At 48.1% G+C, this 17,259-nt stretch overlaps 1 protein-coding gene across 1 annotated transcript in view; it reads left to right on the top strand.

Annotated features, from left to right (window-relative positions):
* Window positions 1-10,574: 10,574 nt before the first annotated feature.
* Window positions 10,575-17,259, top strand: part of TNFAIP8L3 (TNF alpha induced protein 8 like 3) — a 35,719-nt gene continuing 29,034 nt past the window's right edge. Inside the window, exon 1 of the mRNA XM_003784354.3 lies at window positions 10,575-10,738. Within this exon, the coding sequence (XP_003784402.1) occupies window positions 10,687-10,738 (52 nt within the window). The 5' untranslated portion in view covers window positions 10,575-10,686. The remainder of the gene's footprint in view (window positions 10,739-17,259) is intronic.

Genomic DNA, 17,259 nt, shown 5'->3' with positions numbered 1-17,259 from the left:
AAGTGCTCAGAACTGGCATCTGCCTTTTCAGTATGGCTAGCACACACAGCCCCTGACTTGCTTAGGCCTCACGTCAAAGTCATGAACAGCCAGAACACAAATCCAGGTGTCTTCACTCCAACACAGCAGAAATTACTCAATGTTTAAGTTGTCTGGAGGCAAGGCCAGGAAGAGGACACGGGCTCCAGGAACATGAGGGCATGCAGGCCAGAAGGTCCCATGAGGATAACTCAGGGGAGAAGTGCCTGAGGCCAAGCCAGGGAGCCAAACCCTACAGCCCTCACAGCAATGCATGGGAGACAGGCCTGAAGCTGTCCTGTCTTCAGGAGGAGAAGGGGGGGTCAGGAGTGCTCGCACCAGGGATGGGACTGCTGCAGACTGAGAGCTAAAGGAACAAAGAAATGAAATGGGAGCTGTGGGTGGGGAGCCAGGGCAGGGGGCAGACAGAGACTGAAATGGAGTAGGACAGGGCTGGCCTGTGACAAACCCATCATGTCTTTGAGCCCGCTGAGTTCCTTATTCTGATATTGTCTGTAGGGCTCTCCTGTGAGAGGGGAGCAGAGCAGGGTAGCAGAGAGGCAGGCTGTCAGACAAAGAATGATGGCTGAGAAAGTCTGGGCTCTGGCTTGGTTGTAGCTGGATTTGGGCAAGGCTGGAAAGGGGAGACGAGCCAAGAGTGCATTGTTGCCGCAATCGTGTCTCGGGCAGAGAACTGGGAGGAGGGAACCACAGATATGGAAAGGAAAGGGTAAAATCAAAAGGCTTGTGGCAGAAATGGCATCACAATTTGATAGGGCTTTGATGCCAACAAGGAAATAAGACAGAAATAAGGGAACTAATTTGAAGCCTCTGAGCCTAGGGAAGTGGGGGCTGTTGGCACCTTGGATGCAACAGAGATGTAATTGTTGGAAAGCTGCGATTGTTTGGAGAGAGCTGAGAGTCCTTGCACAGACCCCACCCTCTATACTGGGAGAGGAGAGCATGATGGGATTTCAATTCCTGTTTCTGAGGCTGTCCTCTTTCACGCCAGCAACTCCCCATTCCTATTAACTCTTGTAGCCATAACTATAATAAGGAAGGTGTCCTGTACTCTTGTTTTCTGGGACAAAACCCCGATATTTGATCCTTGGACTTACTGATTTCATCAAGAGAAATTAAAGTTTGAGTAATGGGAAGGTGGAGGATGAACCATGTTCCTAAGTTCTTGACAATTATGTGACTGAGACAAAATCCACATTAGAGGAAAGTAAGACAGAATTTGAGAAGATAGAAGATCGTAATTAAGCCAACTGGAAATATGGTATCAACTTGTCTGTTTGGGGGAATGACCAGTTCACTTGACCAAGGTCACTATGACTCAGATATTATACTATAATGATGTTATCCTGAAACTGCTTCAATAAATCTAACCACTGATAAATGTCTAGATAAGACATCTTGGCAAGATGTAAAAACCAGCTAAGATTGATACTGACAGCCAAAGGAGAAAGTTGCTGAAACATTGGAAGCTCCCACGGGAGGATACGTGTTAACGGTCTGAACTGAAATAAATTTTATATCCTCGGCTATGGGAGGGTTTCCTATCTCTGCAATAGTGCTCGAGCTGCTAAGATACTCACAACCACAGGCAAGAGATGGGGAAGTAACAGACAGGCCCAGGCGTCAGCTGCTAAGGGACACATCAAGTGTGCCTTTCTTCAAAGAACAATCAAAGGTTTAGGACAACCAGGGATCAGATCCAGTGAGTGGAAGATTCCTCCCTCAGAAGTGTTGATGCCTTCAACCAGGCAGATTGCTCTGAGCACAGAAGAAAGGAATCACTTTAAGGACAATGCCAAGAGAAGACTTGGTAGGAAATAAAACGTTGGCTAGAGAGAAGAGAGAAATGAACAGTTTGAAAACTCAGAAAAGAATAAAAGGGAAGGGGAAATGGGGAAGGAACTGATTGAAGAGATGAAGAAATTGAAAAAGGCTTCGGTCAAGTCCAGCTTTTGATGATTCCATCCCGGGTTGAGATGGGCCACGAGAACACTGGTGTGTGGGAGGTAAAAAAAACAGGGAAAGATCTGTATTTGGAAGATATTTGGAAGAGGCTGAAAGTGGTCATAGTAAAGGAGAGAAGCAGGGCCATGGTGGACCACAGCAAGATGATGAGATCTCCCGGAGTAGGGCCAGAGACCTGGGTTTGAGTCCCAGTTCTGTCCCTAACTTGGGACAAGCTACTCTATCTTTCTAGATTTATTTCTTTGTGCCTAAAGCGATGGGGTTAAACCGAGTGACCTTGAACATTCCTTCTCCCTTCTACAGCCCTCAATTCAACATAGGCATTATGAAATCAGAGCCTTACATAAATGGAACCTTCCAGATTGGAACATGTATTTAGCTTTTCTAAGTAGAAAATGCTTTGAAGGGAGGAATAAAAGGTTCCACTCAACACTTGGCGAGCAATATTTGTTCTGTAAAATAATTAGCAAGCAAGCATTATTGAGCGGGGCTGTCACATAATTACAAGAGAATTAAAAGGAAAAAAAGAATTTAGGAGATTCAGTTATCCCTCCCATAGATCAGCAGGGTGATTAACATGAATAAGTGGAGGATGGCTAATCAAAATACATGCAGGAGAGAAAGCCAGTGTGAAATGGCTAGAGGTCGGAAGCCTTGAGTTCCAGTCCCAGCTCTGCCACTTCCAGGACTTGGGTGTGTCATTTCCTTTCTGTGCCTCAGCTTCCAGAGAAGCCTAAAGATCTTGGACTCCAGCCTCCTACAAAGCCCCAAAGAATACCCTGAACAGGATCAATTTTTTGTTGTTGTTTGCGACAGAGTCTCACTCTGTTGCCTAGACTAGAGTGCCAAGGCATCAGCCTAGCTCATAGCAACCTCAAACTCCTGGGTTCAAGTGATCCTCCTGCCTCAGCCTCCTGAGTTCCTGCGATTACAGGCATCTGCCACAACAATCAGCTGATTTTTCAATTTAAAAAAAAAATTTTAAAAATCAGGTCTCGCTCCTGATCAGGCTGATCTTAACCTCATGGGCTCAGATGATCCTTCCACCTCAGCACCCCCAGAGTGCTTCGATTACTGGCATAAGCCATCACACCCAGCCTAGTTGTAATTATTAAATAATCATTTCTTATTCTTGTGTATTTGAACCAATAATATCCAACTAAAAAAGTATTTTAGATATTTTCAAAAGAGGTGATGTGGGGAATTGGGTACACGGCTAGTGGAAGAGCTAAGAAGCCAAACAGAGGACAACAGACATTAGCAACAGCAAGAAGCCACTGCCACCTGGGCTGAAGCCCGTGAGGGAGAAGGTGCTGGGGGCACCTCATGGAAGCTGGAACCATGCAGCAGGGAGTCCAACTGGCAAGAGCAAGAGACACAGCCACTGTCAGAGGCGCCGAGATTAAGGGATAGAGGACTGAGGGGAACAGCCTGGCTATTTCATCCCCCACCTGCCAATCTTCTGCCAGCACCTCCTATTAGCTTGGTCCAGCTAGAAACCAGCTGGCACAGGAGCGTGGCAAATGCAGCCTGCAGGGATCAGCCCCTCTTCCTTGCAGAGGAGGGAAAAGCCAAGGGATGGAGCTGAGGATAAGCAGGCCAGGATGGACACAGATCCCAATTCTACTTTCCTATAACTTCCACCCATCAGTCCTGCAACAGCCTAGAATGTAAGTCTTTGCATAGTTGAGGACATGCATCCAGTCATGCCTTCTTGCTGATGTGGTTCTCCTTGCCCAGCTGACATGCAAACTTCCTCAGGCAGAAAGACTTACAGACCTCTTCTGCTCCTTGAGGGGGGCTCCTCTCCTTACAATGCAGCACCAAATATTCATAAGCCCCCCCCCCCGGTGTCCATAATACACTCACTATCTCTGATACAGAAGAACCATTCCTGTCCTCCTGTAGCAGTACAGCAGTTAAGCCCTCTGTTGACTCATGTTAATATTAGGAACAGCTAAGATCCACATATTTTTTCACTTGATTTTAGCCAAAAGGCCAGGAAGCAATCACATATTTTTTCCGTACGATTTCAAGTCTTCTCTGACTTCTCCTAGCAGGGCAATCTACTCATTTGATAAGTACAACCATAAAATTATTTTTCTAAATCACAGTTGCTGTTACTGTTTTAAAAAAAAAATTAGAATACATCATTCCCAGCTTCTTCAACCTTTTGAATTTTATTATCTTAAAAAAAAAAATAGAATAGCCCAAAGCCAAGAACAGAGCTCTGTGTCACTCCACTGGAGACCTCCCTCCAAGTTCATTCAGAGCCATGAATCAAACCGCACTGGTTAGGATTGTACAACCAGTTCCAGATCCACCTAACAGCAAGGAGATTGCACAAGACTGCATCAGATTCTTTACTTAAATCACAACATATGGTATCTGTGGCGTCATTTCTCTTCACTTTCTACCTAAAGCACAGAGAGTGCTCAACTAATACTTGCTGTACTAAAGTTGAATAAACTTATCATGATTTATTCACATAATGATCCTGTTTAAATAAAGTTAACATGGTTATTATAGTATTATACAACAAGAAACCCATATCGGCTGCTGGTGACCACCATTTCACTTTAAATGTTTATAAACCTGTTTGTTCCAGACTTTTGCTAGACAGCAACAAAAATGTCACCAGTCAGTTATTTCTGGAATCCAGCTTCTTCCATTTGAAAACTAGGGCAACATTGCCCCATCCAGTCTTTGAGTACTTCCTATCTTCCCCCAAAAAGACGAAGACACTAGTTGCTACTGTAGCCTCGTGGATCTTGCCTCAGGCTTCTCCCCCGTGGGAATAATATTAATCCTTCCCATGCCACAGAGTTGTGTAAGGAAGTATCCTGGGAGATGGGAAGGCACTGGACACAGCCAAAACAGTACTCAGGGTGCCCACATGGGAGCTGTGTGGAGCCTTGTAAGAACAGGCCCATAGGGCAGCACAGTCATCGCCTACAGCCCCCACAGAAAGCACAGCAGGACCAGTCACCATATGCAATCAGGGAGGCTTCACTTCTGATTCTGGTGCTGCTCTTTAAAGAGCTTACGAGTAACCCCACAGGAAGCTGTCCAGAGCACAACAGAGATTGGGCCCGTGAAGTTGTCTTCTCTCTCCCTCTTTCTCTTCCTCTTTTCTCTTCCTCAATTTCCTCTCCCTCTGAATCAGAGTTCTAGAGTCACTGCCTTCACTACCCAGGAAGCTGTCCTGGAGGCAGTTCAGGACGCAGAAGCTAAGAACCTGGAAGGACAGCTGAATGCCCAAGTTACCAGCCTTATCCACCCTCTGCCTTCCACAGGGCGTCTGGACTTGGACGGAGCTGTGCAGAGGATGCGTTGTCCACAAAGAAAGTGTGAAGGAAACTTTCCAGTTCTCTCCTAAATCCATAGGAATCCCCTCCGGGCTCCATCAATTCTTGACAAATTCAAGAATGAATTCAAAAACCCACCCTCTGCCTGGCCCATAAAAATTCTTGATAGCCTTAAAGTCTCACGATATAAGCAGAAATTACTTTGTTAGCTGCAATTTTCTGTCTTCTCTCTCCAAAGGTAAACCCAGCAGGCTGCTAAAGATGCACAGGCACGGATTAAAGATGTGTGCAAAGATTTAGATATGAGGATGTTTACCGATGCTATTGTAGCAGAAAATGAGAAACAACCTAAATGTCCAAAAATATTGTTTAGATACATTCTGGTCCATCCACCCAACAGGATACTGTGCAGCTATTAAAAATCATGTTAAAATGGGCTAGGCATGGTGGCTCATGCCTGGAATCCCAGCACTCTCAGAGGCCAAGGCAGGCCTCTCACTTGAGCTCACGAGTTTGAGACCAGCCTGAGCAAGAATGAGACCCTGTCTCTACTAAAAATGAAAAACTGAGACAAAAGGATCATTTGGGCCCAAGAATTTGAACTTGCTGTGAGCTATGACGCCATGGCACTCTACCAAGATCAACAAAGTGAGACTCTGTCTCAAAATTTAAAAAAATCATGTTAAAATGATGCTTATAATATATTGTTAAAAGGAAAAAGCAAGTTACAAATGCAGGACACTGGGAAATACACAAAGGGAAATTTTTCAAAAGATGTATTGTTAACAGTAATTGCAACTGGCAGAATTATGAATGGATTTTTTATTCTTTTTTGCTTATATGTATTTTTCAGTTTTTCTATAGTGATGTGAATTGCACTTGAAATAAAAGGTGGGGTGAGAGGAATAATAAAAGCTTATTTTTACCAGCAAGAAAGAAATACACCTAGCACTTTGGGAGGCCAAGACAGGACACTTGCTTGAGAGCAGGATTTGAGACCAGCCTAAGCAAGAGGGAGACCCTATCTCTACAAAAAATTAAAAATATTCCCTGGGTGTGGTGGTGCATGCCTATAGTGCCAGCAAGTTAGGAGGCTGAGGCTTCTGCTTGAGCCCAGGAGTTTGAGGTTGCAGTGAGCTCTGGTGAGGCCACTCTACTCTAGCTTGGGTGACAAAGCAAGACCCTGTTTAAAAAAAAAAAAAGAAGAACAAAATAAATAGGAAAATTCCCTCTTTCAAGGCTGTTTTCCAGCATGCTGTCCCATCGGGTAGATGTAAAGCAAGGTCGGACCCTGTGGTCCAGCTTGCCTACAGTCCCATGGAAGCCACCTTAGCTCTGGACAAAAGCTTCCTTGGGACCAGTGTCTACCTTGAGACAAGTTATTAAAAATGGGCTTGTCTTGGCCAAGCTTTCACCCCTAAGGACCAGGAGGCACTTCAGCCCAAAGAAAACTACAGTTCCAGAGCCTGTAGGCTCTCGAAGCAGCACAGCAGCCCTAGCATGTGAAAGGTATCTCTTTCCCTCCCACTGCTGAAGGCTTGCAGACAGCTCCCTCTCCATCCCACAAGAGGAGACAGGCAGATGAGTCATAGCGCTGGCTCAGATTAAAAGAGTATTATTGTGTTAGCAGAAATGGATCTATTTTATTATCTGTTTCTTGACACCTTACAAATAGATACGCTTTTCCCACCAGACTCACAATTCCCTTAAAAAGTCAACAATTTCATTCGCTGAAGTTAAAAAATGACCAATGAGAGTTAGAAACTCATATGTCAGAAGAGCTGCCAGGATGAAAAGATGTAGTGGAAATATTGAGGAAGGTGGTTTATAACCCTCAGACTCTAGATTCAAGTCTGCAGAGTGATGCCATTCTTCTAAAAATATACAGAGGAACCACAGAAACCTTGTCTCCAGTTCTCTCTCTCTCTATTTATTAAGAAATACACCAGAATTGGTTAGCAAAGGGAATTCACCACCTCAGACTTTTCTGTTTTTAATGCTGGGGCAGGGGGAAAGGTGATGGTCTGGGGTACTATTTTAAGGACTTCCTTCTCTTACCCAGATTTTTTCCATACTGGGAGGACAGATAAAGTATGTTCCACTAATGCTCTTCGTTAAAACTCACATGCATGCCAGCAGTCATTTCCCTTTGTCGTTCTGTCCCATGACAACAGATTGCATGTCATAGGAAATTGGAATGAAGACCTTATTTTGTTTGGATCTCTCCTCTCCATTGTTTAATTCCACACTCAATTTTTCATTCTACAGTTGCCTCCCTTTGCAGACATACACCACGAGTGCCTACAGAAACAGCTAAATGAATGGGTGTTGTTTATCTAAGCACTCACCTCAGAGACTTTTCAGGGCACGATGACCAGCTCTTCCTTCTCCTTGTCCCCAAGCACTCATCTCCTAGTACTAGGCACACAGTAAAGCCCCAGTGACCAACTGGCGTGCATTCCCAGCACTTTGTTTACCATTGATCAAGTGCCAGTACGTGAGCTTCCCTGTTTTTCCTTCCCATAGATGTCTCCATGGTACTTTTGTCTCTCTCAGCCTGCAACCCAGGTCACCTGTCCATTACAATATATAAACAAACACAACCGAAAATGCTTCCAAAACGTGCCAGGGAAAGAGGTCTCGGGAAATAGAGAAAGTTTCACATTTCCTGTTGTTGACTCCAGGCATGCCCTGTAGGGGAAGCTGAATGCTTTCCAATCCAATATGCTCTGTTCTGTGAAACTAGCATAGTTGTTTTACGTTAAGACTGCAAAGCTATATGGCTAACTTGTTAAATGACCTGATTTTTTTTTGTTTTTCTTTTTTTCTTTTTAATTATTATGAGTACCTAATAATTGTATACCTTTGTAGAGTATGTGTGATGTTTTGGTGCAGGCATACAATGTGAATTAATCAAATCACTGTAATTGACTGGGGTATCCCTCACCTCAAGCACTTTACATTTCTTTCTGTTAGGAACATTCCAACTCCACTCTTCTAGTTATTCTTAAGTATACCCTAACTTGTTTATTATAATCACATTGTTGGCAAATATTGTTCATTCTATCTTTATCTATATTTTTGCACCCACCCCCCTCTCCTAACCTTCCCAGTCTCTGGCAACTGTCACTCTACTATCTCCATAAGACCAATTGATTGTTATTTGAGTATCAGCTTATATCCAAATTTTGGCATTACTTTCTTCTTTTTTATTTAAAAATGCAATTTTAAAATATTTTGTATTTCTAAATAGAACCCGTTAGATCTAACAATTAATGTTGTTTCTGTTTATCAAACATTAACTGTGTGTCACGCATTGGGTAATTGCTTCCACACTCATTATTTCATTCTCATAATCACCCTATGAAGGAGATGCCAACACCTGAGGAAGCTGAAGGTTAAGCCATTTGCCCAAGATCACAAATGTAGTGTGATCATTTCATCGAAATCCATCCAACTTTTATCTCTGCAGTCCACGAGTTTAGTCACACGGAACACTTTTTCTGAGAACACAGAGTAGAACTGTATTTGCACTGTGGTGTCCACAACTTTACCAAAGAAGGCAGCCCCCGGGGAAAGCAGAAGCCAAACTCACCTGTGACAACAACAGCACAGCAGCTAGGAACAGGTCTGGGCATTGGCCCTGATTTCAACCCCAGCTCACACCCACTTACAAGACCTGAGACCACAGGGAAGTTTTCTACTCTCTGGACTCAGTTTCCACATCTGTAAAATGGGCAGGGGGGGTGATAATACTAGTAGGTTGGATTCTATGAAATTGCCAACCTTCAACCATTTTTTGCCTCCAAAAAAGTATTTTCAAATGGTTCAGCCTAAATTCTTCAGTGGGTCATTGTACAGATTAAACAAGAGCACACAGGAAACATCCCCCCCACCCCCCGATTTCCTGCCATTCAGGTCATACTACGCATTCTCCGGATAGACTTTATAGACAGAGAAGCCAGCTTGAGGTTATGTATGTGTTGGAGCCTTAACTCAGGGGGACAATAAAACTGCAGGGATAATCAAGGATTAACAACACAGGGCGGGGCGTGGTGGCTCATGCCTGCCTACAATCTGTACACTCTGGGAGGCTGAGGCAGGGGGATCACTTGAGCTCAGGAGTTTAAAACCAGTCTGGGCAAGAGCAAGAATATAAAAATCAGGCGGGTGTGGTGGCGACACCTGTAGTCTCAGCTACTCAGGAGGCCGAGGCAGGAGGCTGAGGCAGGAGGATCGCTTGAACACAAGAGTCTGCGGTTGCAGTGAGCTAGGCTGATGCCATGGCGCTCTAGCCTGGGCAACGGTGTGACTCTTGGTGCAAAACAAAAAGAAAAAAAAGGATCTTACTGCTCCATAAATTTTCCCCCTAGGTTGTGTTCTTAATTAGTAAATAGGTTTACAAATGCTTTTTTTTTTTAAGAAAATGGTGGGTGGATGACGGTGTTTCAGGAAGTTCAGCACTTTTGCGTTTAATCCCATCCAGAAAGAAGACGTTTCAAGATTAATTCTGGCCCCTCTAGTCGCAGGCGCTTGATTGGCTGCTCGATTGGCCGGGCAGGCCCAGCCTTTCAGGCTAGCCAGGGGTCCCCACTCACTAGCCCCCGGCGGCTGGCCCCACCTGCCCCGTGCAGTTCGGAGACCCAGAGCGGCTGGAGTTAGCATTACCTGCCCCGTGTGGTCCGCTTCCTCTCTGGGAGCAGGCCCAGCGCTTGGTCCCTCCTGTGTATCTTATTTACTTCCCACAGTCCCTAGGAGAAGGAAAATGTCATTCTCACCCCTTCTCCCCAATCCTCCAGGAGAGGAAAAAGACACACATAGGTCTCTCCCAAGGTCTACTCAGCGTTGAAGTCAGACTCGAACCCCGGGAACCCTAGAACTCGGAACACTTGGAACCCTCCTTTTCCTACGCGAGTAGAGGGGCTTTTTCACCCCCGAATTCAGCAAACTTGGCCACACCCTAAGGAAGGGGCTCTGTCTCGCCGACCCGCATAACCTCGTTGCGCTCCGCAAGTTCAAGGGCTCGCCGCGCCGGGCGCGGGTGTGGAGGAGTGGCGCCGCCCCCGGAGTATTTAACCCCAGCGCGGACCCCGCCGGGCGCCGGACGCTCCGGCTCCCCAGCGCTCGCGCCTCCCTCCTCCTCCCGGCTCTCTCCCGAGCGCCCCACCCTCCGCCCCGCGCTCGCCTGGCGCGCAGGCACCGGCCGGCGGGCACCGGGAGCTGGGCGCGGGCGGCGCTCGCCTCTGCGGAGCAGCCCCCGGGCCGCGGCCGCAGCGCACTGCCCCGGCTTCTGCCCGCACCGAGTGCGCCGCGGCAGCCCGAGCGCCCCGCAGACGGGCAAGTGGTCGTGGACGCCCAGCAAGCAGCCTGCAGCATGGATTCGGATTCCGGGGAGCAGAGCGAGGGCGAGCCCGTGTCCGCCGCAGGTACCGAGGGGCCGCGGCTGCCCAGCCAGGAGGGCTGGGGCTGGGGAGGAGGGGAGGCTGGGGCAGGAAATCGCGAGTATTTCTTGGAGCTGCCAGGCTGGAGGCCGATCGCCAGCAGCCGGATCCCTTCCAGGCCAGGACTGGGGATTGCTCCGCGCTGTGAGTTTGCTTTGGGGCTTACCCCACCTCACTGCACTTGGGCGCGCAGAGGGGAGAGAAGGCGCTTTTGCGGGTGGCTCTCTGCGCTGCCAGCCTCCTGCGACGGGCTCGGGTCGCCCCGGCTGGTTGGGGGTGGGGAAGAGTAGGGCAGCCAGCTCCTGTAGTTTGCTGCGGCGAGGGTTGCAACACGTCTGCCTTTTGAAATAAGTTTCCGAGCTCCGGCCCGGTCCTCGAACTTCGGGCGCCAAAGCCACGCTGTGGAGCAGGTGACCGGGTCCCAGAGGGATATACTCTGGGAAAAAAAGGACCCGCGAGTGAACGGCCGGGGTCAAACCACAGCTCATGACTGCGGTTTCTGGGGCTCCTGGCGAGCCGGTGCAGAAGCGCTCGCTCATCACTATCGCGCAGCCAGCAGAGAGGTCCCGGAGGAGGGTCCCCGAACCCAGACGCGGGGGCACGGCAGCTGGGTTTGGCCTTTAAGAGGCGCCGCCGGCTTTTCACAATCGATATGTTATCAAAGCAATAGGTGGATGCATACTTCGGGGAAAAATGAATGTCCTCCCCCGCCGCTCCCTGATACTGAGCAACAGGAGGAAGCCACCCACACCGTGGGTTGCCTTGCCGCGGGGTCTGCCCACCTCCGCCGGCCGGCTCCTCCCTCCGCCCACCGGGCCACGCACTTGGGACCCGTTTGCGCTCCCCACAGGCCCGCGGGCCCCGCGTAGCCCTAAAGGTTAGCGCTGGGTCACAGGCTGGGACCCTCCGGGTGCCGAGCACAGCCGGGTCTAGCCCCTACTCTTCCCAGTGTCAGACCAGAGTGCCGAGGGTGGGGACCAAGTGACAGAGAGGCACCATCAGCCCAGGCGTGGGTGTAGGAAAGGCATGTTAAGGAACCCGGCAGGACTGCGCCCTGAATATATTATTCCCCTTCGTCCTCGGTACCTTGCCAGGTGATTATCTCTATTTTACGGAGGTGCATAGAGGCTCAGGGGCTCGCCCCAGTCTCACAGCCAGGCAGTAGGCAGGGCCAAGTGACACCCTTCACCCTCCATCAGGTCCCTCAGAGGACAGCTGTGGTCTACACCTTTGAGTGGGTAGGTGGCTGGATGCCTGGCTGAGAGGGAAGGCATCGCGAGGATTCCTCTGTGTAGTGTGTGCGTGTGTGTGCGTGTGTGTGCGTGTGTGTGCGTGCATGTGTGCAAGAGCCACCTGCTCCGCGTAGGTATGTGTGGATATAATTCATAAACATGAGCCCTTTGCATGCCTGTGTTTCTGTGACTATAAAGCACGAAGATTGTGCTTCGCAGGTGGCTCTTCTCATCATTTAAAAGTTGCAGGAGGTGTTTTGTGTATATCTAAGTACATTTCCAGAGCTAAAGGAGGGGGAGGCACGTTGACACTGACACTGGACTCTCTCAAAATCCCAGGGAGTAACACTCATGCTACCCCTGCCACAGCCTCAATCCCTTTTGCTGGTTGAGGGAGAGGGGGCAGGAGGAGAAGGCCGGTAGAGAAGTGAGGGAGGGGGAGGAGAATCTCCAGACTCCTCGGTACTTGGGTGAAAGACGAGGGGGTTCTCACCACCCTGCTGTCTTCTCCCCCAGCCCGTCAGGGTGTCTGATATCCCTGAGTATGCTCACATCAGTTTGTCAACACCAAACTTACGGCTAAGGTCAGATGTGTGGGATGAAGAGCAGGGCGGCCAGCTCTCCTGTGCTGTCACCGTTCCTTTGCTCCTGCCTGTTTGCTATAGTCATTTCTTCTTTCTGCTCGTGCATGAATCTCACAAGGTGAACATTTATTTTAATGCCATTCTTCGACATGGCATTCAGTTTCCCTCATTATTTTTAATCTTAAAGTATTCTCTGTGACAAAGCTTCACAACTGGATGCTTTGCTTACGGCTGCCTCCTGTCAAACAGAAACCCTCGCTGCAGATTCCAACAGGAGTTAAATGACGGCTATCCCACCTGTAGAGATTGACCTTTGGCCATGCAAGAAACTTGGCATTCCTCTGCGGACCTGCACTGTGCAGGCTGCATGAGTGTGTGCCTGAGAAAGGCAGCAGAGTGAGCGGGGCCTCTTGGAGCTCTTAGGTGTGTTTCTGTGTGCACCAGCCTCTCAGGGAGTTGAGATGAGAGAGCTGCTCCCTCCTCCACACCCTTCCCTTCCTGGACTTGTGAAGACTTGTCATAAAATGGACCTTATAAGGTTAAGAGGCTGGACTTTGGAATCAGACAGACCTGGATTTCCATCTTCACCGGATGGGCAAGGTTAAGGTTACTTAACCTCTCTAACCTCAGTTTCCCTCTTTGTAAAATGGAGAAAACAACAGTACTACCAGGACTTACAAAAATTAAATCAAATAATACATGAAATCATTCAGCAAATGGTAGCTACTTTGACTATCACTTGATTGGATTAATTGTTGTAAGAAGATTGTTGAACAACAGACCCCAGCTTTATAAAATATAAAGCATTAGGCATGTGTAAGGTGATTAATATTTTGTTGTTATTATTGCATTAATATAATTGCTTAAAGAGATTTGTTTGGAATTTTCTCCTTTTTGGTCTCATTCTCGCTAGTGTGTGCATGTGTGTGTTGAGGGGTATTTTCAATTTACCTCTTTCTCATCTTCATCCATCTTCCAGCTCAAGAGATGAAGATGGTGGCCAGGCATAGTGGCTCATGCCTGTAATCCTAGCACTGTGGGAGGATTGCTTCAGCTCAGGAGTTTGAGACCAGCCTGAACAAGAGCAAGACCCCATCTCTAAAAAATAGCCAGATGTTGTGGCAGGCACCTATAGTCCCAGCTGTACTCAGGAGACTGAGGCAGGGTGATCACTTGAGCCCAGGAGTTTGAGATTACTGTGAGCTCTGATGCCACGACACTCTGTCTCTGTCTGGACAGCAGAGTGAGACTCTGTCTCAAAAAAAAAAAAAAATGAGGACATTCCAATCTGCACTTCTCACCACCCTCTCCTCCACCCTAGGGAGAATTGTAGACAGCAAAGGGCCCCTTGTCCAGCTAACTGGAAATGAAGGCGTTTCTTTTTTCATGCTGCTCCACATAGAAGTGGGGGCAATCCCCTTCCCTTCACCCCCTACTCCACTGCTAAACCTGTTCCCTTCAAGGTGGCAGGAGGCCCCAGAGGTGCTGACCCTCCTCCCTTCCACCTTTGCCCATCATGGTCACCTTCCCGTCACTCGGCAGAAGAGTGAGGACATCTCCACAGACCCCTCACTATTTATTGTACCCCTTCAAGAGACTCTTCCAGAGGTCTCCCCACTGCACGCATGTGGTGCGGGCAGGGAACGGGAGTTGTTTCCTCCTGCATTTTCTGTTTTTCAGGAAGCACTGAATGATGCTTCTAGGTCATTCTGCCGCCTGCAGGTCTCCTCAGCCTTTCTGTCATTTTATGGATCTTTCTATGATTAGGAAAAAGGCAAGGTTTATGGAACACTGGACTCATTCCAGAGACTCAGCTTGGCAGTTTCTCCTTTGGCAAACCTACCATCCATCTCTCAGAAATCTTAGAGCTTGGTGTATCCTCTCGGGAGTAGTTGAGAGTCTTTCCTAAGAAGCAACAGGGGAGTAAACATTAGCGACATCGGCTTTTTCCCTTTCTGGCTTGGAAGACCAAGGCATCTACCCTGCCTCCCCTAGCTAGACAGTCCAGGGCTGTCTACAGTGGGCATCCTTGTGATGGAGTTGGAATGGTAGGGGAACCCCAAGAGAAAGAGAGGACTGGGGAAACAGCAGGCCTCTAACTCTGCCATTCCTGTCCCTCTCCCCCCGTAGGTCCTAACAAGCAACAAGAAACAGGTAGGGGAGGAGAAAAGACAGTCCCAGAATCAGATACAGCTTGAACAAAGACACAGATATACCGGCAACTAGAGTAGGGGCATGTACTGGGGAGTCCCAGGAAATAAAACTAGGGGAGTGTGTAAGGAGGCCAATGATAAGAGGGTCTTAATACCTCGGTCCTGAGTGCCTGGGGGCCCCCATGATTGCTGAGCAGAGATGTATTCATAGGAGAGCTGGCTTTTCAGAAGCTGTATGCAGCAAAGATGGAGAAATTTGGGGTTTGCCTTGGCTTGGCACCTCTGCCCCCAGGGTGTGTGTGGCCACAGCACAGGAAAAAGGGCAGTGACAGGGAGGAAGCAAATGGTATTTCAGAGAAATCAACCACAGAAGCTATGACAGATTGTACAAAAGTGATAAAAAGAGAGGGAGAGTGGAAGGAGATGGTGGCCTGTTGAGTTGGATGAAGATGCCCCGGAGGCAGGCGATGGGATCCCCCACCCAGCAAATGCTCCCCATTCCTCCAGGCCCTTGTCAGGGGGGGGTTAAAGGTTCTTTCCCCCCAGTAAATTATACAGCTGCACTGGTTTTGAGTTTTGGGGGGTTGGTGATTCTCATTGTTAGGTAGAAGCTGTTCCATCATCTTCCTCAAGTCACAGATGGACGACGGATGGGCTGGCCAGCTGAGGGAAGGGGCAGCCTGGGATGATTTGGCTGTTAGTCATATTCCCATTTCTTCTTCCTGTTTGTAGAAATGTGCGCAAATCTGCACCTTGTCCACACGGTGAGCAGTTGCTTTGCAGTCAGGATCTTGTCTTGTGCTTGTCCGTGTTCCTGAGATTTTATGGACTTTGTAAATGGCAGAGCATCTTGAGGAACCTCCTGAGAACTTTGCATTAAAAGGCCAAACCAGCGCCTAGAAACCTGTCCTATAAAGCTGTGATCCCCGACCCCCAGCTGTAGACCGGGCTGCACAGCACCACCACCTGAGCACCTCCTCCTGTCCATCCCACCCCCTTCTGCAAACAAACTGTCTTCCATGAAACCAAAAAGGTTGGGGGCCACTGCTATAAAGTATAGTTGCCCAAGCGTTGTTTGCTTCAGAGTTTTGTCTGGTTCTGTGTTTTCAGATTTCTTGCACTATTAGAGACACTGTATTAAGAATTATGGGAAATGTAAAGAAAGAGAAGGAAACCGTCTACAGTGTCCTTCAGAAATCAGGTGGGGAGACAGGGCTTGAAATTGGGTGGGGAGACAGGTTGTGTGCACTGATGGCTGCAGCCCGCAGGTGCGTGAAGACTCTGACCTCCCTTGTCTGGGATTATAGCGCTGGTTGCGTATGTTCCAGTCACTTTTTATCTCTTGTGTTCTTTATAGTTCATTCCTGTTCTGTACTGTTAGTTTGTTCCCTAAGGGCAAGGATTGGGTTTTTTCTTTTTTTTCATCTTTATCGTCCCACACTACCCAGGTACCCTGAACACAGTGGCTGGCTAGGTGGGTGGACAGATGGATGTGTGAATGGTATTATAGGTCGGTTCCCCAGAAAGCAGACTGAGATGGAAGTTGGCAGTGTGTGGAGGTTTATTTGGGACTCCTCTTAGGACTAATAGCTGTAGAGAACCTGAGGTCCTCTTAGGACCTGAGCTGCAGTGCAGGCTGGGCAACCGCCAAGCCCACAGGGAGCTCTGGATGGGCTGGAATGGCCCTTCAGAACTGTACGGATTTGGAGTGAGGGGCCACACTTTATGCCCCCAAATGAAGCATCCCAGGGAACAGGGTGTGACATTGAGAGGGGCTGTTCCTTTCAGTTGCTGAAGGGAAATCGAGGCAGTACATAGCAGTGACCACTGCAGGTGGGCTGCACAGTTCTGCAAGGATGTTTCATCAGGGACAGCAGCCCTGCCTACCGGCAGAGTTCAGTGGCTGGTCATGGCACTGTAAACCTTATCTAGACCTCTTCTGGCAGTTGTAAGTTGCCAGATTAAAGTGTCTGCTCTACACCTCCTAGCTCCGCATCTGTCTGTTCCATCCGATCAATCCAACAACTTTTGCTGGATAGGCTGTTTTGTGTTCAGAATGGTGCTGGTGCTGCAGTGGTAGACAGAAACGGAATTAGATGTGGCCTTACCTTCAAGTGGTTTGCACCCATGTTAGAGAAAACACCCAACCATGGCTGAATCTGTGAAATTGGGCAGCACCAGCAATAAATAACATAGGGCGTGGAGCATGGGCCAGTGTGGTTTGCAGTTGGAGGAGGAAGGCTCTCGGAGGCAGAGAGAAAATATATGTGAGTATGTACTTACAAAGCTCTATTTTCTACATTTTTTTTCTTAAAAGATACAGCACCTGCTTTTTCATTGTCAGCAAAGCCAGATTATAGTCACACTTTCCATTAGCACCTTTCTCTCCCTGGTTCATCTTCCTCCAGAGTCACCATCAGCTTTCACTCGACTTCACACGTGACTCTCTATAAAGATACTATAGAAATAATTTTGTTTTGTTTTTTCAGTCCCTTGGCTTCCAACTCTTTATGTAAAATGCCTGTGTAGGTGGTGTT

The sequence above is a fragment of the Otolemur garnettii genome, unplaced genomic scaffold (genome assembly GCF_000181295.1).
Source record: "Otolemur garnettii isolate 467f Iridium unplaced genomic scaffold, OtoGar3 scaffold00011, whole genome shotgun sequence".
In the NCBI taxonomy this organism is placed as follows: domain Eukaryota; kingdom Metazoa; phylum Chordata; class Mammalia; order Primates; family Galagidae; genus Otolemur; species Otolemur garnettii.
Note: the sequence above shows the minus strand (reverse complement) of the source record. Positions and strands in the feature narration are given on the sequence as shown.